The sequence below is a fragment of the Balaenoptera acutorostrata genome, chromosome 3 (genome assembly GCF_949987535.1).
Source record: "Balaenoptera acutorostrata chromosome 3, mBalAcu1.1, whole genome shotgun sequence".
Taxonomy (NCBI): domain Eukaryota; kingdom Metazoa; phylum Chordata; class Mammalia; order Artiodactyla; family Balaenopteridae; genus Balaenoptera; species Balaenoptera acutorostrata.
The window spans coordinates 157,931,260-157,949,844 of NC_080066.1; the positions used below are offsets into that span (position 1 = coordinate 157,931,260).

The 18,585-nt window shown below is 39.2% G+C and overlaps 1 protein-coding gene across 13 annotated transcripts in view; it reads left to right on the top strand.

The window, feature by feature from the left end:
* Positions 1–18,585, top strand: part of NRXN3 (neurexin 3) — a 1,648,091-nt gene that overhangs the window by 1,582,922 nt on the left and 46,584 nt on the right. For 7 of the 13 annotated variants that reach the window (XM_057543494.1, XM_057543495.1, XM_057543504.1 and 4 more), the window contains one exon: positions 13,987–14,065. The exons of 1 other annotated variant lie outside the window; for it this stretch is intronic. In XM_057543494.1, coding sequence (XP_057399477.1) covers positions 13,987–14,065 — 79 coding nt within the window. Of the gene's footprint in view, positions 1–13,986; positions 14,075–18,585 lie in introns of all 13 variants that reach the window. 5 more of the 13 variants (XM_057543493.1, XM_057543490.1, XM_057543496.1 and 2 more) reach the window with 1 other exon arrangement.

Below are 18,585 nucleotides of genomic sequence, written 5' to 3' on the forward strand. Positions count from 1 at the left end.
AGAGCTGGGTAAGGAGCTATATAAGCCAGAACATCGTCAGGAACTTATCAGGTTTGTTCAAGACATGGCAAACGTTTATTTAATAGTCAGAATGTGGAGGTGTTCATGGTGCAAATGGTAGTGAAATATAGTGCTGCAAAGTTACATTGGAGACCAGAGGTGGAGGATCTTGAATTTAAAAAAAAATTTAAAAATTAAGTCTAGACTTTATTTGATAAGCAGTGGGATAAATCTGGACCAGGAGAGTGGCACATTGAAAGCTTTGTTTTTATTCTAGTGACATGTTCTAGGGTTTATTGAAGAGACAGAAGCAAGGGAGGCTGATTAGAGAATCTCAGGATCCATCCAGGTAAGCAGCCAGGACAGTAGAAATGAAAAACAGAGTGACATTTTATTAGAGATGGGCTTCACTGGACTTGGTGCCAGGAGGTGTGATGCTGAGTAGGGAGGACTCAAAGATGACCCTAAGGGTTAAAAGGCAGCAGTGAGAGAAGATGATCGATTCAATCCGGGTTATGTTGATTGCAGATACAAGACATTCAATTGAAAATATTTTCCCTTACTAAGGTAAAAATATTTCTCCTTGCTTACCCAACTCCAAAATGATCTCTCCTCTTTCAAATTCCTTTCGGAATCTCATCGAGTCACAAAATTGGCATATTGAAGAGCACTGTAATTACTGTGGAGCTTCCCAAGTCCCACTCTGGATATTATTAAAGTGTGAGTGATGTGCACCAAAGGCAGAGGCCCCTCACACAGTGCTTTGCATCATCTGTGTCTCTGGCTGCTCTATATGGATTGCTCTCTCCGTTATGATTGTGTTCAACCTCTAATAACAGAACATATGACCTGCAGTGACTAAAGAGGAGATAAATTTACTCAGTTAAGAAGAATTCTGGAGTCTGGAAAGGAGAAAACTGCTTGTTTGGACTCATATCATATATTTGACAATATCTAAGTCAGCTTCTCAAGTCTTTTAGCCTTTCTCTCACACTTGCCACCTTATGGGCACAAGATGGCTGCTGCAGCTCCAACTATCCCATCCAAATCCAAGGAAGAAGGGAAGGTAGTTGAACCAGACAAGTCATCCTCTTTTATTAGGAATAGAATAAGCATTTCTAGAACCCCTAGAAGACTTCTTTAATCATCATTTTGTCTGGATAAATGCCACATGGCCACCTCTAGTTGCAAAGAAGGCTTGGTTAGCCTGGACACATTGCCAGCCCCAGCAGGGAGGAAGATTAGAAGGGGTGTTAATAATGTCTCCAATAGTTGCCTTTCATGCTGCACTGTAAACACTTTGAAGGCAGGGACCACGTCCCTCAGGCCCTACTCCCATGTTGCTCATGGACTCCTCCTCACCAGGTACTTTGCTGGACATATAACGGTCTGGAATGGGAAGTGTTTGAGGAATCAATCCTTGCCTAGTGTGCTAAGACCTCCTTTTGTGTTTTGGTTCCTCTGAGCAGCCTTAGGAAAGGAATGTAGGAGCTCCCCGATAAATGTTAGAGAAACTCTTTTTCAGTATCTCAAAAGGAAGGAAGGAAGGACGGAAAGAAAGAGAAGGGAGGAAGGAAGGGAAAGAGAGGGAGGGAGGGAAAGAAAGAAAAGGAGGGAGGGAGGGAAAAAGAAAAGAAAAGAAAAAGACTCCATGCTGGGAGGACATCTTTGCTGTTGTAAAAATAGAATAGGGCTCAAGTGCATTCTTCAGTAATGAATGCATGAAAAGAAGCTTCTTAAATTATGAATGTGGCTTCTCTTGTTTATTGCCCAGTAATCCTGTTTTATTGATTTCTGTTTATTTCCAATCACCTAGAATGAGACGCTGTGTTGCTTAGAGATCTTGATCCCTAAAAGATTGTCATTAAACTACTCTGCTGTATTTAGTTGTTTATTTTTTGCTCAAAGTGATTGAATCAATACAAATACAAACAAAACACTTTTTTCCTTTGCTCCCTAGAAGACTAGGGGAAACAAAAAACCTACAGAAAAGCTAAATAAAGATGCTCCGATTAAAAAAAAAGTCCCAACAAATGACAAATCGATTTCTTTCAAAGAGGCAGAGTGTAAATTAAAAATATTCTTCTGACACAGTTTTTAAAGATGTCACTGACTCAGCAGAGTCAATACTTACCCACTTTCTCTTCCTAGAGGGCCAGTTTGGAAGGGCAGCCCACTTTTCCCAAGATCAGCTGGCTCTCCAGGATCTCAGAGGGGAGCGTTGTCTCACAGTCGGTGCTGGCAAAGCTCCGTGGTTCTGTCTGACCCGTCCTCAGCTCTGGTTTTGCTATCCACCACTACTTCTGTGTATGTTTAAAGACATGGTAAATTTTTTCAGAAAATTACGCTGTCATGATTCTTTTTTAAAAAATTTATTTATTTATTTATTTATTTTGGGCTGTGTTGGGTCTTCGTTTCTGTGCGAGGGCTTTCTCTAGTTACGGCAAGCGGGGGCCACTCTTCATCGCGGTGCGCGGGCCTCTCACTATCGCGGCCTCTCTTGTTGCGGAGCACAAGCTCCAGACGCGCAGGCTCAGTAGTTGTGACTCACGGGCCCAGTTGCTCCGCAGCATGTGAGATCTTCCCAGACCAGGGCTCGAACCCGTGTCCCCTGCATTGGCAGGCGGATTCTCAACCACTGCACCACCAGGGAAGCCCATGATTCTTTTTTAAAGTGGTTGTGTTGAAACTCTTCTCAGAATTGGGAAGATGAAAACATGGGAATAACAAGGCCCAGGACCTTATTATGGGATCTTCCCTGGAATGTTATTAAACACTGGTCTAGGGAGGTCTGGAGGAGAGGGGGGCTGGAGGCAGGGGCAATAGAAGAGCCATCCAGGAAAGAGCTCTTTCTCGAAAAAGACTCTGGAGAAAATCAGTCTAGTTATACCCCACAGTCAGGAGGCCAGGAGTGAAGGCACAAGGGACCCAGTTTTAGGAGCATAAACTATTTGTCATAATCTGAGTTTCTGAAAACCACATCGGACCCCTCTGGACTGTTCAAAAACATTTTGCAAACTCCTTTGGATTTTCCCTCTCAGGCGCAGCTTCGAAATCCACAGGAACCAGTGTAAAATAAGAAAGAAGGAAGAAATATTAGGGGACGAATTCAAATGAATATGTTTGATTCATTTTACCCCCGTACATGATGGGTCCACAGAATCTTGGGCTCGTGGGGCATCAGAAACTCTATATGTAGATGGGGTGGCCAGGAACAGGGGTGGACACACACATTGCATGCATCTCCTTTGCTTATGCACGTACCCCCTTGTCTCATTGCCTTTACTTACAAAACACCAATTCAAGAATAAAATGATTCAGAATTTCAAGATGGTGGGAGCAGAGCATTAAACCAAGCACAAGGTCCTTGTGAGCACAGAACGCTGTGTGATGACACAGGTCTCAGGCCTGGGATTACACCTGCTATATTTCCAGCACCCACTTTACCAGTAAATGGAGGCTGTTGCTTAGAAACTAAAACCCGAAAAAGTTGTTGGCTTTGCTGTCCGTCGGAAACGAGAGATGAGTAGTCTTCTCCCTTCCCACATAGAAGTCGTCTTGTGTTTGGTTTTGTAAATCGTTTTGAGTTTATATAGAGCATGGAGTTATCCATTTAAGGCTGGTTGCAGCCTAGGAATGAGGACGTGACTTCTGGAGGGTAACTGGGTCCATCTGGGTTCCTGAATTTCTCATGCAACAGCACCTAAAGACTTTCTCTAACTTGAGACTTAAAATACAAATCAAAAAGCTATGTTTGAATCTGTCCTCCCATCTTTCTCTGTGGGAGGTTGGTATTGTTTTCGCGACATGAGTAACCAGGGATAAATTTTCATTGCAAAGCCAAACTCCTTAGCATTTTCCCGCTCTTGGGGTTTGATATCAGGCTCTTCAGTTGGCCCTCATCTTTCTCTCACAGTTTTGACTCGGGCTTACTCACTGCAGATCAACTGTAAACCAAGTCAAATGCACAAGCCTTGCTTTAACTATTGCTGTTGCTCTGACACCCATATCTGACTTTTCCGATATTACATTACATGGCTGAGTGGGAAATACTCTTTTCAGAGTAATAAGGAATAGGCAACCTTGTCTCTTTTTACTTGTATTTTACATTCAGTCCATTGCATTTGATTGTTCTGGGTTAAGTTTTCTGTGCCACATACTAAGTTCTGGGTTGTGCTAATATGCTCTTCCTTCTCGTGTTCACTCTATGTTGTCTTGAGCTAGAATTTCTTTCTTAGTTTCTTGTTTACTAAGCATGAAATTCAATCATGCTTAGTTTTGCAAGGTAACCATTCTCAACTCTTTTCTGCACCGACAGACCTGACGGATATTCACGTGCATTGCACACTCTTCGGTGTCAGTGGCCTCCCTTCGACAAAATAAAGACGAGGTTCTGTTTGATTCCCAGCATTTGGCTGTTGCCCCACTCCTTTCTCACTTGCTCAGCTAGCAAGCCTCAGTTCATCATGAGACCAAAGACTGAGAGCCACTGCTATTTGCTCTGGACTGAATGGCTACGTTACATCTTTTTTCAGAATTGCTGACCAAAATCCAGGACTGGCTTTATCCTGCGACTCCTTGTTCTCCTCTAATGTTGGAGCTTATTAAGTCTTCTAGCTGTGCTCTCAACCTGCCAGGAAGGGCTGTTTCTCCTGTGTTCAGTGATAAGGTTAAACTCAAAAAAGAGGATCAAGAGTTAGATCATTTCACAAAGAAATATGACTCTATTTTTCCTAGTTTCCCCCCCCCCCCCCACAAAAACCCATTCCTTCTTTCTGAACTATAGAGCAAGAAAGAACATGGAGAAATGAATCGTATCAACAAAACACACTGATGCTCTCCAGGATGCAGACTATTCAGAATTTCAACATCCACTGACTGATACCCACATCACTATTTGTGGATCACGTTAGTATTTGGCCTTGGTCACTCGCCCTCTAAAAACAGAAGCTTGATTTCAGTATTATCATTGGAATAAAGGGCTCACTTAGAAAGCAACTCCCAACTCAAGAAAAAAAAAAAAAAGAAAGAAAGAAAGAAAAGAAAAGGAAGACAAGGGAGCGAGAAGGTGAGCAAGCAAGAAAAGTAGGCTAGGTCGTTGGAGCTTGAGCTAAATTGGCATTCCCTTGTCATGGTTAGATCCTCAGTACTCAAAACAAGGTTTTCGGTGAAAACCAGAAGAGTTTACAGAGGGAACACAGCCAAGCCTTTCTGATTAGCGGTCCCAGGGAGGGCTGCACCAATAAGAAAAGCAGCCATTAAAGCCAGACCTTTGTGTGTATATAATCATTAGGCTCCTGATCGACATTCCGGGAGATGGTGTGTGGTTGGGTGGGCAGTTTTTTTTTTTTTTTTTGGTTTTATTTATTTATTTATTTATTTATTTTTCCCCTGCCTTCTAAATAATATGTAATTTCTCCAGGCCAAGAAATAAATTGAAAGGATTTAGAGGGATTTGCTTATCAGTGGAACACCACGTAGCATTACATTCCTCCTGCTTTTGGGAAGGTACATTGAAGTTTGGTTAATCTTCTGTGGTTCAATACTCCTCTTCCCTCTGTCAGGCTGCCTTGAACAACAGACAGATTAATCCCCCTTCTACCCACTCTCTTCTCCTTCCTCCCTCCCCCCTCTCTTGATCCACCCTTCCTTTTTTGAGCAGATGGAAGAAAAATCTTAAAACTGGAAAGAAAAGAAAAAAAAAAAGATGCTGTACCACATTTATTTATATAATCCTACAGGGCTTTAAGGATAGAAATAAAGGACTCCAATCCTTGACACAAAATTTGGCTAAGCTTAGCTTGGTTTTTCTACTGTTAATTAAATCTTGAGTCGACAAAGGGATTTCCTTAAAGGTTAATTCATTAGCAAAAGTTATTATAAATCATGTCACTCTTTATCCTGCTCCAGTATATGTGGAGTAGGAAAAAAGGAACAATATGGAGGCTATTGACAGTGGGCAGAGTTTAAAGAGAAGCTGGTGATACTATTCACTTGGATTCCTATATAATCTACTGTCTTTAATGATAGCAGGTAATCAATTTTTTACAGTGGGTACCACTTACGAACCTCACATTAATTTCAAGTTTTTGTAGCTGATGGTTTAGCATCACTCAGTGCTTTCTAGTTCAGCCTGGCTCAAATCCTAGTAGCCTGTAAACTCCAGGAGGACAAGGACTGACTCTATCTAGCCCTCAGCAGAGTGACTGACACACGATAGGCTGTTAGTAAACATTTGTTGAGGGAAGACTGATTGAATACATGCATCCATACATGCATCCATAAAATCATATATCCAGAAAAATGAGGTTTTTTTATTTGTTTTTTGTTTGCTCTTATTTTTTATATTCAGTTTTCTGACAAAGCTCTGTCCCAATTAACTAATTTTGGTCATGCCGAATGCAATGTCTGTAGCCCAGGGCAATTCTCTTAAAACCTCATTCCAAGGAAATATGAGCCAAGTAAAATATGTGGGTCATCATGTCTTATTTGGCAAGTGGTTGTCTCCAGGTAGAGAGTAGAGAGGAAAGTAATGTCTTGAAAAACCACAATGACATGAACTCCAGAAGACTTTTTAAAAATTCACAGTGTTGTTCCAGTAAAGATACTTAGGCACATAGAGGTAGACGAAAGGGGAACTCAGAAAGCATCTTAACCAGACTGGAACTTTGTCCCTTTGTTTCCGTTGTTCAGAACCTGCCTCATGATATGCCTCTGTCTTTTACACTTGAGTATGACAAGTTCAAATCATTTATTTCATTTTCTCATAATGGTGTTGGTTGGTTCTTTTGAAGATGACTATAAAGCGGATGTTCAGAATAAAATGAGGGTCTAGATAATCACACTCAGACAACCTTACCATGCTTTAAGGTTGTTTCTGGATTGGGCTTGAACTGGGTGTAGTGGTGGGGTTGGTGGGGAAGAAGGGAGGGATGAGATGATCACTTCTAACAAGCTTGCCCAAGCTCCGGGTTTTCCTACCTTTGGTTCAGTCTAAAAATCATCCAGTAGTTTGTGTGGGGGGGGCGGGGGGGGAGGTATCTATTAGCATTGATCAAAGATTGGACTATGCAATGGCAGCAGTTTGATAAAGAAAATCTTAACAAAGAAATTTAAATTGAGATGTCAAACTTTTCAAATCTCATTAAAGATTATTGACTGATCTAGAGTCTATGTACTTTAATTAAAAGTATCTCAGACATCTTTTTTTTTTTAATAGAGAATAAATACTCATAATGAAGCTGAATGAGACCATCCCTCATATGAGATGCTTAACTCCAGCTCCATCTCAGAATGGAAGTTTAGAGACAAAAAACTAAAACACCAAACATTTGAAGGAATTTAATTCTTTTTAGCATGAAGCAGCTGCAGAGACGTATGGCTGTTTTCTGTGGGACTTCAGAATATTTATGGTCCTTTCTCCTTTCCTTTTTCACTGGAAGAAAGGCGATCATCATTCTTGAGTGTGTTATTTATAATTTCATAAAGCTGTTCTGTGGCAGGACTTATTTTATCTGCTGCTTAATCTCGGTCAAATAACCGTGCTTCCAAGGAGCTGGGTGGGAAAAAAAAGATCATCCCCCCAAATGATTAGCCTATCCTCAGTATAAGATAAAGGGCTAAAGGTTGGAATTTTGAAGTCACAAATCGGCATCTGGGCAGCAAGAAGGGGACATAGTGAAACTCTCTTAAGCGGTTCTGACCACGGAAGCAGATATTTTTCTCAATGCTGAATAACGAATAACGATGAAGAATGGTGTAGAACCATCCCTGTACTGAGATGAGGTAGAGCCCTTCAGAGTAAATAATTAGAAGCAGGTGATTATAGAAACAATAACTCATTGGAGGAAAATGAGAAGCCAGGTTTGTGAAACTGAGGGAATTGGAAGGTAAATATATCTGTAAATTTACTTGGGTGGACAGAGTTTTGAGCTTTCTTCTGTCCCAGTTTATTCTAAGGTAATTTCAATAAACACTGGTAGGGGTAAAAAAAGAATATAAATGCAATAAAAAATCTTTCAGGAAAGGAATAAAGAGGGCTCCTGCCAGAGAGATATTTTATTGAAAGTTATTATAATACCTATCTTTAGTTTTATGAGTCCTAATACAGAACCAAGTAATTTCAACATGTGGATTAAAAATATGAGATACATATTTTAAATAGGGTAGTATGAATTATTATTTTTAATATAGGACTTGGCTAATATATAGGGACAGAAGAATATTTTCCTCCCCTTGAGAAGGCAAGGGAAGGTCTTTCATCTGCACTGTGGAGGGACTGGCACAGTCAGACCCATGCACTGTGTTCTGAAACCACGTGTATTATTAGCTCCCTAAGGAAATGTGATGGATGACACTGGTGAGATGTGGGGACGGGAAGAAGGAGAGGAGTCTGATAGGGCAGGATATTAAATTCATGCTCATTATCCAAGTTTGCAGGAACAACACAATAACGCAAGGAGCTGTCATACTGTCATTCTAGTACATCTCTTCACTCCAGTCATCCCATACTACTCGTGGGTGTACAAATAAGCTGTGCATTTTCATATCTCTGAGCCTTTACAAAGACTGTCGATTTCACCTAGGATGCCCTTTTCCTTCTCAAAGCTCTCAGCGTTCCCCTGCTTCACTACTGCCTGTCCCTAAGGGCTCATTTTCCACATGCCCCTCTGCCTAGGAGCTCTCTCTGCTCCCTTGCTATATGCTCCCTTATCACCTTATGCTTACTCTTGTCATAGCATTCAGTTTACTGTGTCAAGTTTGCCCATTGACCAGACAGTCTCTTCAGAGACTGTGAATTCCCAGCGCAAAAGAACTGTTTTTATCTATCACTTTATCCCTCCTGACTGTTACAAGGCTGGACACATAGGCATTCAATAAACATTTATTATGCATGAATGAATGAACAAAGCACCTGATGATATAGTTCCATATCAATGATGGTTGACCTAGTCACTTAGCCACTAAGAAACCGTTTGTTTGGGGAGTGGTTATGGATCTTCTATTCTTCGTTGAATGACTTGTAGATAATGTTGATATTTGACATATGGGAACCACAGTATGTAAACACTTTAAGCTTAGCCATTAGGAATTATGAGACCTTTAGACGATCATTGTGAGGGAAAAAAGTTAAGATGACATGGAAGGCAACTTGATGAACATTCCTCACATAACTATATGAACAGAGAAATTTCCTAAGGCAATACTGCTACTCGAAGGAGCGTGGATGGTGAACAGTTAAAAACAGCAGATGTCGCTACAAACGTCTGTACCCTTGGTCATTATGAGTTCTGAAAGAGTTAATATGTGATCACTGCTTAGCGCAAAGCCTGAATATAGCAAGTGTTTAATAAGTGGTAAATTAGTAGGCATGATTCTAGAGAGTTCAAATATCTTTTTCCTCTCAAAAGTACTAACTGCTCTTCTTTCTAAGGAATTATGAGTAACAATGTAAAATGGTTGTGATTGTAAGAAAATACAGACACACACTCACAAACACACACACACACACACGCACACACACACAGCCTAGGGCTCCTGTGTTTTATTTAAGGGAAAAAGTCCATCGTTCCGTTCTTCTCATGATAATTGTACCCCAAGTCTGTGAGATACTGCAGTAGTGAACCATACTCCACCAGTCATGGGAACCAATAATCAGGGAAGTGTGCCTTTTCTTCCAAGGGTCAGAGTCAGACCCTGCATTTGCTTGTAACTGGGGAAGGGCACAGACAAGAAAAATTAAAAAGCTACTAAAAGAAAGCCTTGGGTTTTCTGAGAGTAATTTTGGATCAAATAATCATTACTTTAGGATGTGATCCTAAGTGTATATCCAAAAACCTCGGTTTGTAAGTTTTGTTGTTGTGTTTAGGTGGCAAGGACAGAAGTCATTTTTTAAAAATCCCTAAAAATAGTGATCTGAATCCTGAGCCCTTTGCAAATCAAAGCTTCCTGCCCCTGGCAGAGAAAGCATTTCTGAAACTACACAGTGTTTTGTGGCAGGCGTGGCTGTGTTAGATGCCAGGTTCTCCAGATAAGCGTTGTTTACCGTGTTGGGCCAGGAGAGGATTGAGATGTTTGTAATTGCTTTGGGAGCTGCATTGGCTGAATCTGTAAATGGTGATGGTGAAGTCTGAGGGACAGAAAGGAAGGGGCTGAATTCACAGAAGACCACACGCAATGTTTGGATCCACAGCCACTGGAAACAGATCTTCCAATGGCTTTTTAAGCTTTCTTGGCATCTTCATGAGTATATTTTTCTTTATCTCTCTTCATGGCAGATCCAACCAGAAATGGTGTTTGTACCATTAAATGGAGGTAAGGAATTATCAGCAATGAAGAGCAGTTCTAATGGGGGATAAATCCTTAAAGATAGAGTGCATAGGCAGATAGCACATCTATTTAAATTAGGAGTGGCTCCCAGGCTTGACATTCCTGTTATTGATTGATTGATTGATTGATTGAATTAGTTAGCTAGTTTTAGCTCATATTTATTGAGCATGTACCATATGCCAAGAACAGAGCTTCACTTTTAACAGTACACTTAAATCACATGCTCAGTCGATAACAAATCACTCTGTTTAATCCCAATTTACAGATGAAAATAATTGAGGCCCGGAGAGGGGAAGTAACTGGCTTCCCCAGGTCACAGACTATACGTTTAGGAGCTGGGATTCATAGCTATGCTGTCTAAAGCCAAGCCCAATCTTACCACACTCTCTAGACTGCCTGTCATCTCATCTTCTTTGAGTCTAGTCACCATTTATAGGAGCTACTGGCAAAATGTGTTTCCATTACCTGGGAGGAAACTTGTTCTCATCCATACTCATATAAAAAAAAAAAAATCTCTGGGAAGTGAGGCACAGGGAGTGAGAACATGGGTGAGCATAGGTTTGGGGTCTGCCAGGGGGATTAGGGGCCCATTTGGGGGACAGAAGTGGAGGTGGTTATGGGGGAGGGGAGTGGGGCTGGGGACAGTGTCACTCAAACCACAGGGGCGAGAACCTGTGAGGTATTAGAGGAGGCAGGGGAAGCTGAGGGGAAAATAGGAAATATCCTCTCCACTGCAGAGCCTAGTACTTATCTTAAAAAAGACAGAAAACAAAAACAAACAAACAAAAAAACCTTACATTGTTTCTTTGGCCAACAAAAATTAAGATAATTCTAAGGATTAAGTAAAATCTTAATTCTCTTAAAAATTAAGAGAATTTTTGGTATTAAGTTAAAGATTCCACTAATATGTTAATGCCTTTTTTGGTTTCTATTGGAGTTATGCATTGTTTTTATATATTTGCTCAGTGACCTTTTTAAACTTTATTGCCTGGCCTTCAGTTCTTGAGACAAGCTCACTAGATTTTCATTAACTCACCAGTTTTCTAGGGATCAAAGCTAGTTAAGTCCTATATGGGCCATTCTGTAAGGTCCTTATAATCAAGTCACCGACAATTAATTTTCGATTGATTACATTTTAGAAACGTATTCCCAACCTCTTTTTCATTACCAGCCTCTAAGAAGACTTTTAGACCTTTTCCTAATTGTCCTTCTCCATAAAATTTTAATATCAGAGATACTGTATATTCATTTTAGTACTGTGGCTCTTGGCTGATCACAAGCCATTTTCATATCTAAGATGCTCCCCCTTTTGCCCAAAACAATTATTGCTGGCTGGGGGAGGGACCTGGGTGGATATCATCCCCATAGAAAAGGCATGCTTTAGAACAATCAAACAATAATTGTGGTCCTTCCCAAAGTGGTGTTTTCCTCTTATAATTGCTTCCGCATTTACACAGTTAATATTTATTCTCTTATCATCACCTCCCTTCCCTAAATGAGCGGAAGTGGACCCATATTGGGCCCCATCATAGCAGGAAACTCCAAGAGAGTGAGCTCATGATCTCTCTAACACGAATAATGCGCTCCAGGATACAGCTGCCAGCACCAGTTGTGGAAATGAAATGCACATTTCAGTAGTGTCTAGTTGAAAATAAAAGTAGTATGTTTGAAAAATCTTTTTCTATTAACTTTAAGGAGAAGCAGAGGTAGAAGTATCTCCCTGACAGGTGTTGAATAAAGATCAATTACGTGGTTTAAGGCACCTCTCTGCCACTGTTAATTAAGCAAAATCCATCACCTAATGTGGTTTTTCTACTGTTCTTTGCTGTGTCCGGCAATTCTATGCCTACTATGTCTATTTCAAGGAGGATGTTGTCTGGAAACACTAAGCATGTGGGTTGTCATGTGTATTCATTTGCTAGGGCTGCCGTAACAAAGTACCATAGACAGGGTGGCTTAAACAACAGAAATTTATTTTCTCACTGTTCTAGAAGCTAGAATTCTGAGATCAAGATGTCAGGGGTGTTGGTTTCTTCCGAGGCCTCTCCCCCTGGCTTGTAGATGGCTGTCTTCTCCCTGTGCCTTCACATGGCCTTCCCTATGTGTGTGTGTGTGTGTGTGTGTGTGTGTGTGTCATAATCTCATCTTTTTGTAAGGACAACAGTCATATTGGATTTACTTACCCAAATGACCTCATTTTAACTTCATTACCTCTCCAAAGACCCCATCTCCACATACCAGTCACGTTCTGAGGTACTAGGGGGTTAGAACTTCAACATATGAATTTGGGAGGGGGCACAGTTCAGTCCATAACATCGTGTAGGAAGGGGTATAAAGAAGCCTATGGGAGCTACATATGCAGACTTTGACTAAGATGTATCTATTCAAATCTTCACTTTGTTTTTTACTAGCTGTGGGTCCTTTAGCAACTTGCTTAACCTCTCTGAACTTCAGTTCCCTTTAAAAGTGTAGTAATTATCCCTTTCCCAAAGGATCACTGTGAGAATTGTGTCTAATTAATTAGTAATAACTACAACTAATAAGCATATATACATGTCTAGCACAGCATCTGACTTGTAATTGCTTTTCCTCTTGAATATGGATTCAGGCTTCAATGCTTTGGGAATAATAAGACCGGCAAGTCAGTTAATATTATTAACATCAGGAAGGAGAAATCAATGAGCATTTGTTGAACAACTGCTATATATTGAGTACTCTTATGCACAGAGTAGGACAAAAGTTTGGTTTTTAGACAAGATCTGTAGCTTAATAATTGATGGAATGATTGAAAGAGTATTTATTGTGCATGTAGAATGTACCAGGTACAGAAAGTACTTTTCTCGTCTACTGTGTAGCAAGGGGCCTTCTTACTGCCCACACCCACAGTCCCCTATATTTCTTGCAGCAGCAGATTCCCTGGCATTGGAGAATTTCTGCAGGATTCAATAGAAAAAAACAATTGTCTCAAATTGGATTACTTTTGTCGCAATCAAAATTTTTTCTGCTGTCTTCAGAAACAGCCTTACCTGTGTCCAGAGGCTGTCTTGTAGTATCTGTCTGCTGGTCAACGTTACTAATTCAACAAACTGTAGCAATTACATGAAGAATCGCTGATAGTGAGAGAAGCCATTATGCTATTCCCAAACAGACTGCATTCCACAGTGTTCATTAATTATGCCAGCCTATAGATTCACGACCACCAAATCATACACTTGAGACTGCACACCATATGTATTGAAACCCTCTCCAAGCTGCAGTGTAGTTCTGTGCTGGCTTGCTCCCTTGTATTGCCACCATTTGCAATCGCCCTTCTCCTGCCCTTCTGATTCTCAAAATTGAAATTAAAGTCAGGATAGAGTCAGGCTGCACAATGTGATCTACAGGGACGGGATAGGCTTGAGCCTCCTCAAACCACCTTGGGTCACTCAGCTTTACATAGACCCACAAAGATTGTCTGGACCTAGAGCCATTCAAAGCTACACAGGAGTTAAAATTCTCTACCCTACAGCATACCCTCTTTAGAGAAGAGAGACAGCAATGATGATGGAGGCAGGACACAGTGATAAGTCTTTCATGCTTTTGTTCATTGGTTTCCTTATCTCTCTCTCTCTCCTCTCTCTTCCCCCTACGTCATTATGTTTTCTGTGACATGTGCAGCCAACATCAGATGACCTTGTTTCATCTGCTGAATGTTCAAGTGATGACGAAGACTTCGTTGAATGTGAGCCGAGTACAGGTAGGTTAGGTCAGTCTTGTTTTGCTTGCTTTATTTTTTCATTTGCAAAAACCAATACATACGTATATGTGAATATACATGTGTTTTATATATATATATATATATTATAGTGTGTTAATGTGTGTATTTCCTGTATCTATATATGTATGTACATACATATATAAATATCAATATATAATCGAAAGCATCAAATCCCATGGAAGGAGCCATAAGATCCCAGGGAAATTTAAAGTCACTTCCTTGACTAGCTAAAGAAAAGTCCATAAGACATAACTTGGAGCAATCAGACACCCAGATTAACCGCCAAAACAGCAAATGTACAGCAGCCGGTGGCAGCTACGAAATTGACAGGGGGTGGGGACGTGAAGACTTCTATATTAGATTGACATCAAAAAAACATAAAGCCAAAATGGAGCCATAAACATCATGTAAACCTCATGAACTGTTCTGACTCTCAGGGGCAAACAAAACAAAATCAAAAACCAAAACCAAACAACCCAAAAAATTTTTTTTCCATGGGATTTCAACAGCAGTTAGCATGGTATTATATTTATACTAATTTTGTTCATTGTGTGTTTAGAGAATTTGTGCAGCAATATAACGTAGTAAACACAAAATTAGGACAGAACCATGCCATGTCAACGGCTGAGATGCTTCGAAATGTATCTACTGTGCTGAAGTTGAGAGGACTTTGGCAATTAGAAGCTTCAGTGTGTTCCCCATTTGCACCCAGATACATTTTGATGTTTTATGGTCTTTCTTTATAGTGAGCTATATATGATATAATGTCCAGCAGGCAACTGCAGTCCCTGATTATTTCCTATCAACTTTCCCAAGTCGTCTGTTTTGAGACTTGCTATAAGTTAAATATTTATATATATGCATATATATATAAAATAGAGAACAGATATCATCGAATTTCTGTGTATGTTTAATAGAGTTAAAAGCTGGAGTTGGGTTAGGATCTTATTTCTGTAAAGGCTAAGAGACATAAATAGAATTTTCTAGTTGATTCTTTGGGTTGCTTTAATTTTTTTTCCTTTTCTTTAAAAATAAAGGAGAGCCCTTAAACATTTCCTTTGTTAATTCTAGAGAAATTTAAGATTCATTAAAAAAATTAGTATAACAAAAGTGAAAATCTTCCATTTGTTACCCTAAAATTATTTACAATTTTCAGATTTTGTGGAAGCCTGACTGCTTGGTATCTTGCAAATGGCTTTGGATCCAGGAAGTTCTGTGGGTTCCAGTTCTTAGCATTACATAGGGACATGTCAATAATATTCAGGGCCTTTCCATTCTAGTGTGATCTGTTCCTTTGGAAGCTCAGTTGTGTGGTAGGAAAGTAACTGTGACCTAGCTGGTCAGATTTTTTTTCAGATTATTGGGTCATAATCTCAGTGTTCTAAGTGAAGTTTTAACTCTAAAGGGAAGATACGTCTAATCTATACCAGAACGTGGGCAACAAATTTTCATTAGTTAATTAATTCATTTATTCATTCATTTAATAAATATTTCTGAGCCCTCAGGCAGGATACAGTGTATCTCTAGATTTGGATCCTTCCTTTTCTAATAGATTGCACAAATGAGATGTTGGAAAAAAGAATATGGAATTTTATTATCTAACTTACCTTTCCAACAGAATTCAGTTCAACAAATATTTTTTGAGGGTCAGTTGTGTATGTTAGGTATGTGCTACATATTAAGGATTCAGATATGAATAGGGCATGATCTCCAAGATACATGTTAAATTCACTGATTTTGTGGGCAATAATTTAAGATACCTAGATTTCAATTTGGATTCTCTGTGTATCCTTTCTCTGGTTTTCTTGCTTTCATAGCAGTGATATCTGCATATATGTAACAATGTTTATCAAATCTCTGGATATTAAGTCTTCTTATAAAAATCTAGGCTTGATCATTCTCAATTATCACCACTGTCTTCCCCTACTACCTCCCCCTCCTACACACCGTCATCTCCATAGCAACCTCCATAAGAAGACAGAGGGCTTTTCTAGATCTCTGATTCACAAGGTCTATGGCTCCCCAGGTTGTGGGTATATGTTACCATTTGGTATTGAACATAAACAGGCCCAAACTTGAAAAGCCCCAGACTAAGTCCATTTGCTTTTTAGTGACTGCACAGGTGTTTCATCTGATTCAAAAGCAGAGGACAGAAATTCAATGCCAGCATTTCTTGAGTGATATAATTACATGGGGCGGGTGGGGGAATAAAAACAGTTTTTAAAACAATCTGTTGTGTTCTGCAAGGGAGTATGGGAGGGAATATATAAATAAAGCAGGTGACAGAATGCCCACTCCGAAGGAGCTAACATGTAGCTCTAAGAGGCTGATATTGATCCCCTCTGCCTGGGATTATTTAACTCATCACATTTGAAGAATGAGCATTTCTTCTTTCTAAATTTACTCCATAACGTATTCCTGTTAAGTGATTCAGATGCACAGGGAAATATGTCAGAGGCATATTTAATGCAGGAAGGAGATAGATATACCTATTGATGCAGAGGTTTTGCCCTGGGAACCTGATTAATACTGATGAAGATTACATGCTTAGAGCTATCAAGTCCTTTTTTGCATTGTATGAGAAATATCTCTATAGCCTTAAGATTTTCCAGAAATATTACAGATTAAAAATCAGAACCATCAAACCAGTTGTTGCTGGGGCTAAGTTTCACACTGCCTAAAGAGAAGTCTTCCATTGCCCATGCAGCAGTGGACAATGGTGACATTTACGTAACTTTGACATAAACTGTTAATCCTGAGATTCTGTGTGAATATTGAGATTAAAATTCTAAGTTTGAACATTCTAATTCACTACCTCAGTTTCTAAAATTTTACTCTTTTCCAGGCCTGATGTTTGCTGGAAATACACTAAATTTGGCTAATCTTGTTCTATCTTACTTGAAATTACCTTATCTTCTCTTACTTTGTTAGCAAATTTATGATTTTCTAGGCTGTCTCAGTAATAAGGTATTTAACTTCTACAGGTTCTTTCCTGATTAATTTAGGTCCACTAGAAGCTCTTGCTTTTCATAAGTTTGTATAAACTTTTCATAACTTTAGTATATGTTATATTCAACAACTTTTGTGTTCATGTGGGCATCAAGTTTTAAATGAAATGATATTTCTTTGGGTTTCAAAGCTGTTGGTTTTGAGTCAGATGTAAGCAAATGACTTTTATACTCACAACCCACTTTGGCATTTAGGGATCACCCTGGTTTGGTGTAGCTTAGTCGTGTAGCTTAGTTCTTTAAGGACAACTTAAATTTTTTTAGAGTGTGGTTAATGATAGTTTAGAAACCTTTTACATCCAATGGATTTCAAGTTTTCTCTGAATATTTTTGCAGGAACATATGTAAATGAGTTTTTTTAAAAAGCCTAAATCATGAGAGCAAGGCACAGAGTGAAAGCTCAATTAGTATTTGTTGACTGAATTTGTATGACTCTCAAAATACCTCATAATCTTAAATTAAAATTGGAGATTTTTCATACCTCTCACTTCATCTCCCTTTAAACAGCTAAATAAAACCTGTTGAATTATTTTAAAATATATGATTTCATACAAGTAAGTATCACCCTAACAAAAATCCATGTTTCTTTAGCAAAAATAATTCTCTACCTTACCCTGTCCCTTCTTTTGCTGGGAACTAGATCATTTTATAGTGAGTTGCATTTTCTGGACATTTGCTTTGAGAACCCAGAATTGAAATTGTGAACTATAAAATCATAATGAATCCATCTGTATCAAATAAATATATTCAGAAGAATATTTGAAAAACTGTTCAAGTACATAAAGTTCAGAGTCAGGATTTTAACTTTCCTAATTTGTAAATATTGATTGTGTCCCCTACAAAAGAAGGAGGTGTCTATTTGGTAGTTTAGATTTATGTCTTTGCATATAAACCCTTTTCTTCCCAACTACACTTCTATTGATGTTAAATTGTGCAGTAAATGCATATTTCATTGTCCTTCTTACCTCTTTGTAATCAGCAACAACAACAACAATAAATAGACAAGCTGGAGAGGATTCAAGTAACCACTAGGAAATGGGATTCTCTCATGAGATTGTGGAAGCCAAATAAAAATTAAGGTCTTTAGTAAGTTCACCTTCATGATCTAAAATGTGGGAATGGATTCTGAAATACAGATAAAGGGATTAAATTCACTTTTCATTCCTTCTCTCTCCCTCCCCCCAACTCCTATGCCCAGTGTCTCCATCTTTTGGAAAAAAAAAATAACATCCAAACTAATGTATTGTCAGATTCGCTTCTGTATAATTAAAAATTATCAATTGTCTGAATTTTATGTGGTTTATGGTCTTAAGATTCTAAAAAATCCTGGGGGCAGGGTTCACAGAGCAGAGGAAAAAAATGAAAAAAAAAATGCCTTTTGCACCTGAGAAATGGGCATGGCAGTAATTAACAACTATATTGATTCATCCAGCCATTATCTAGGGATACATTTTTCTGGTTGTCTATTAGCCGGGTTTTTTTGCCTCCACT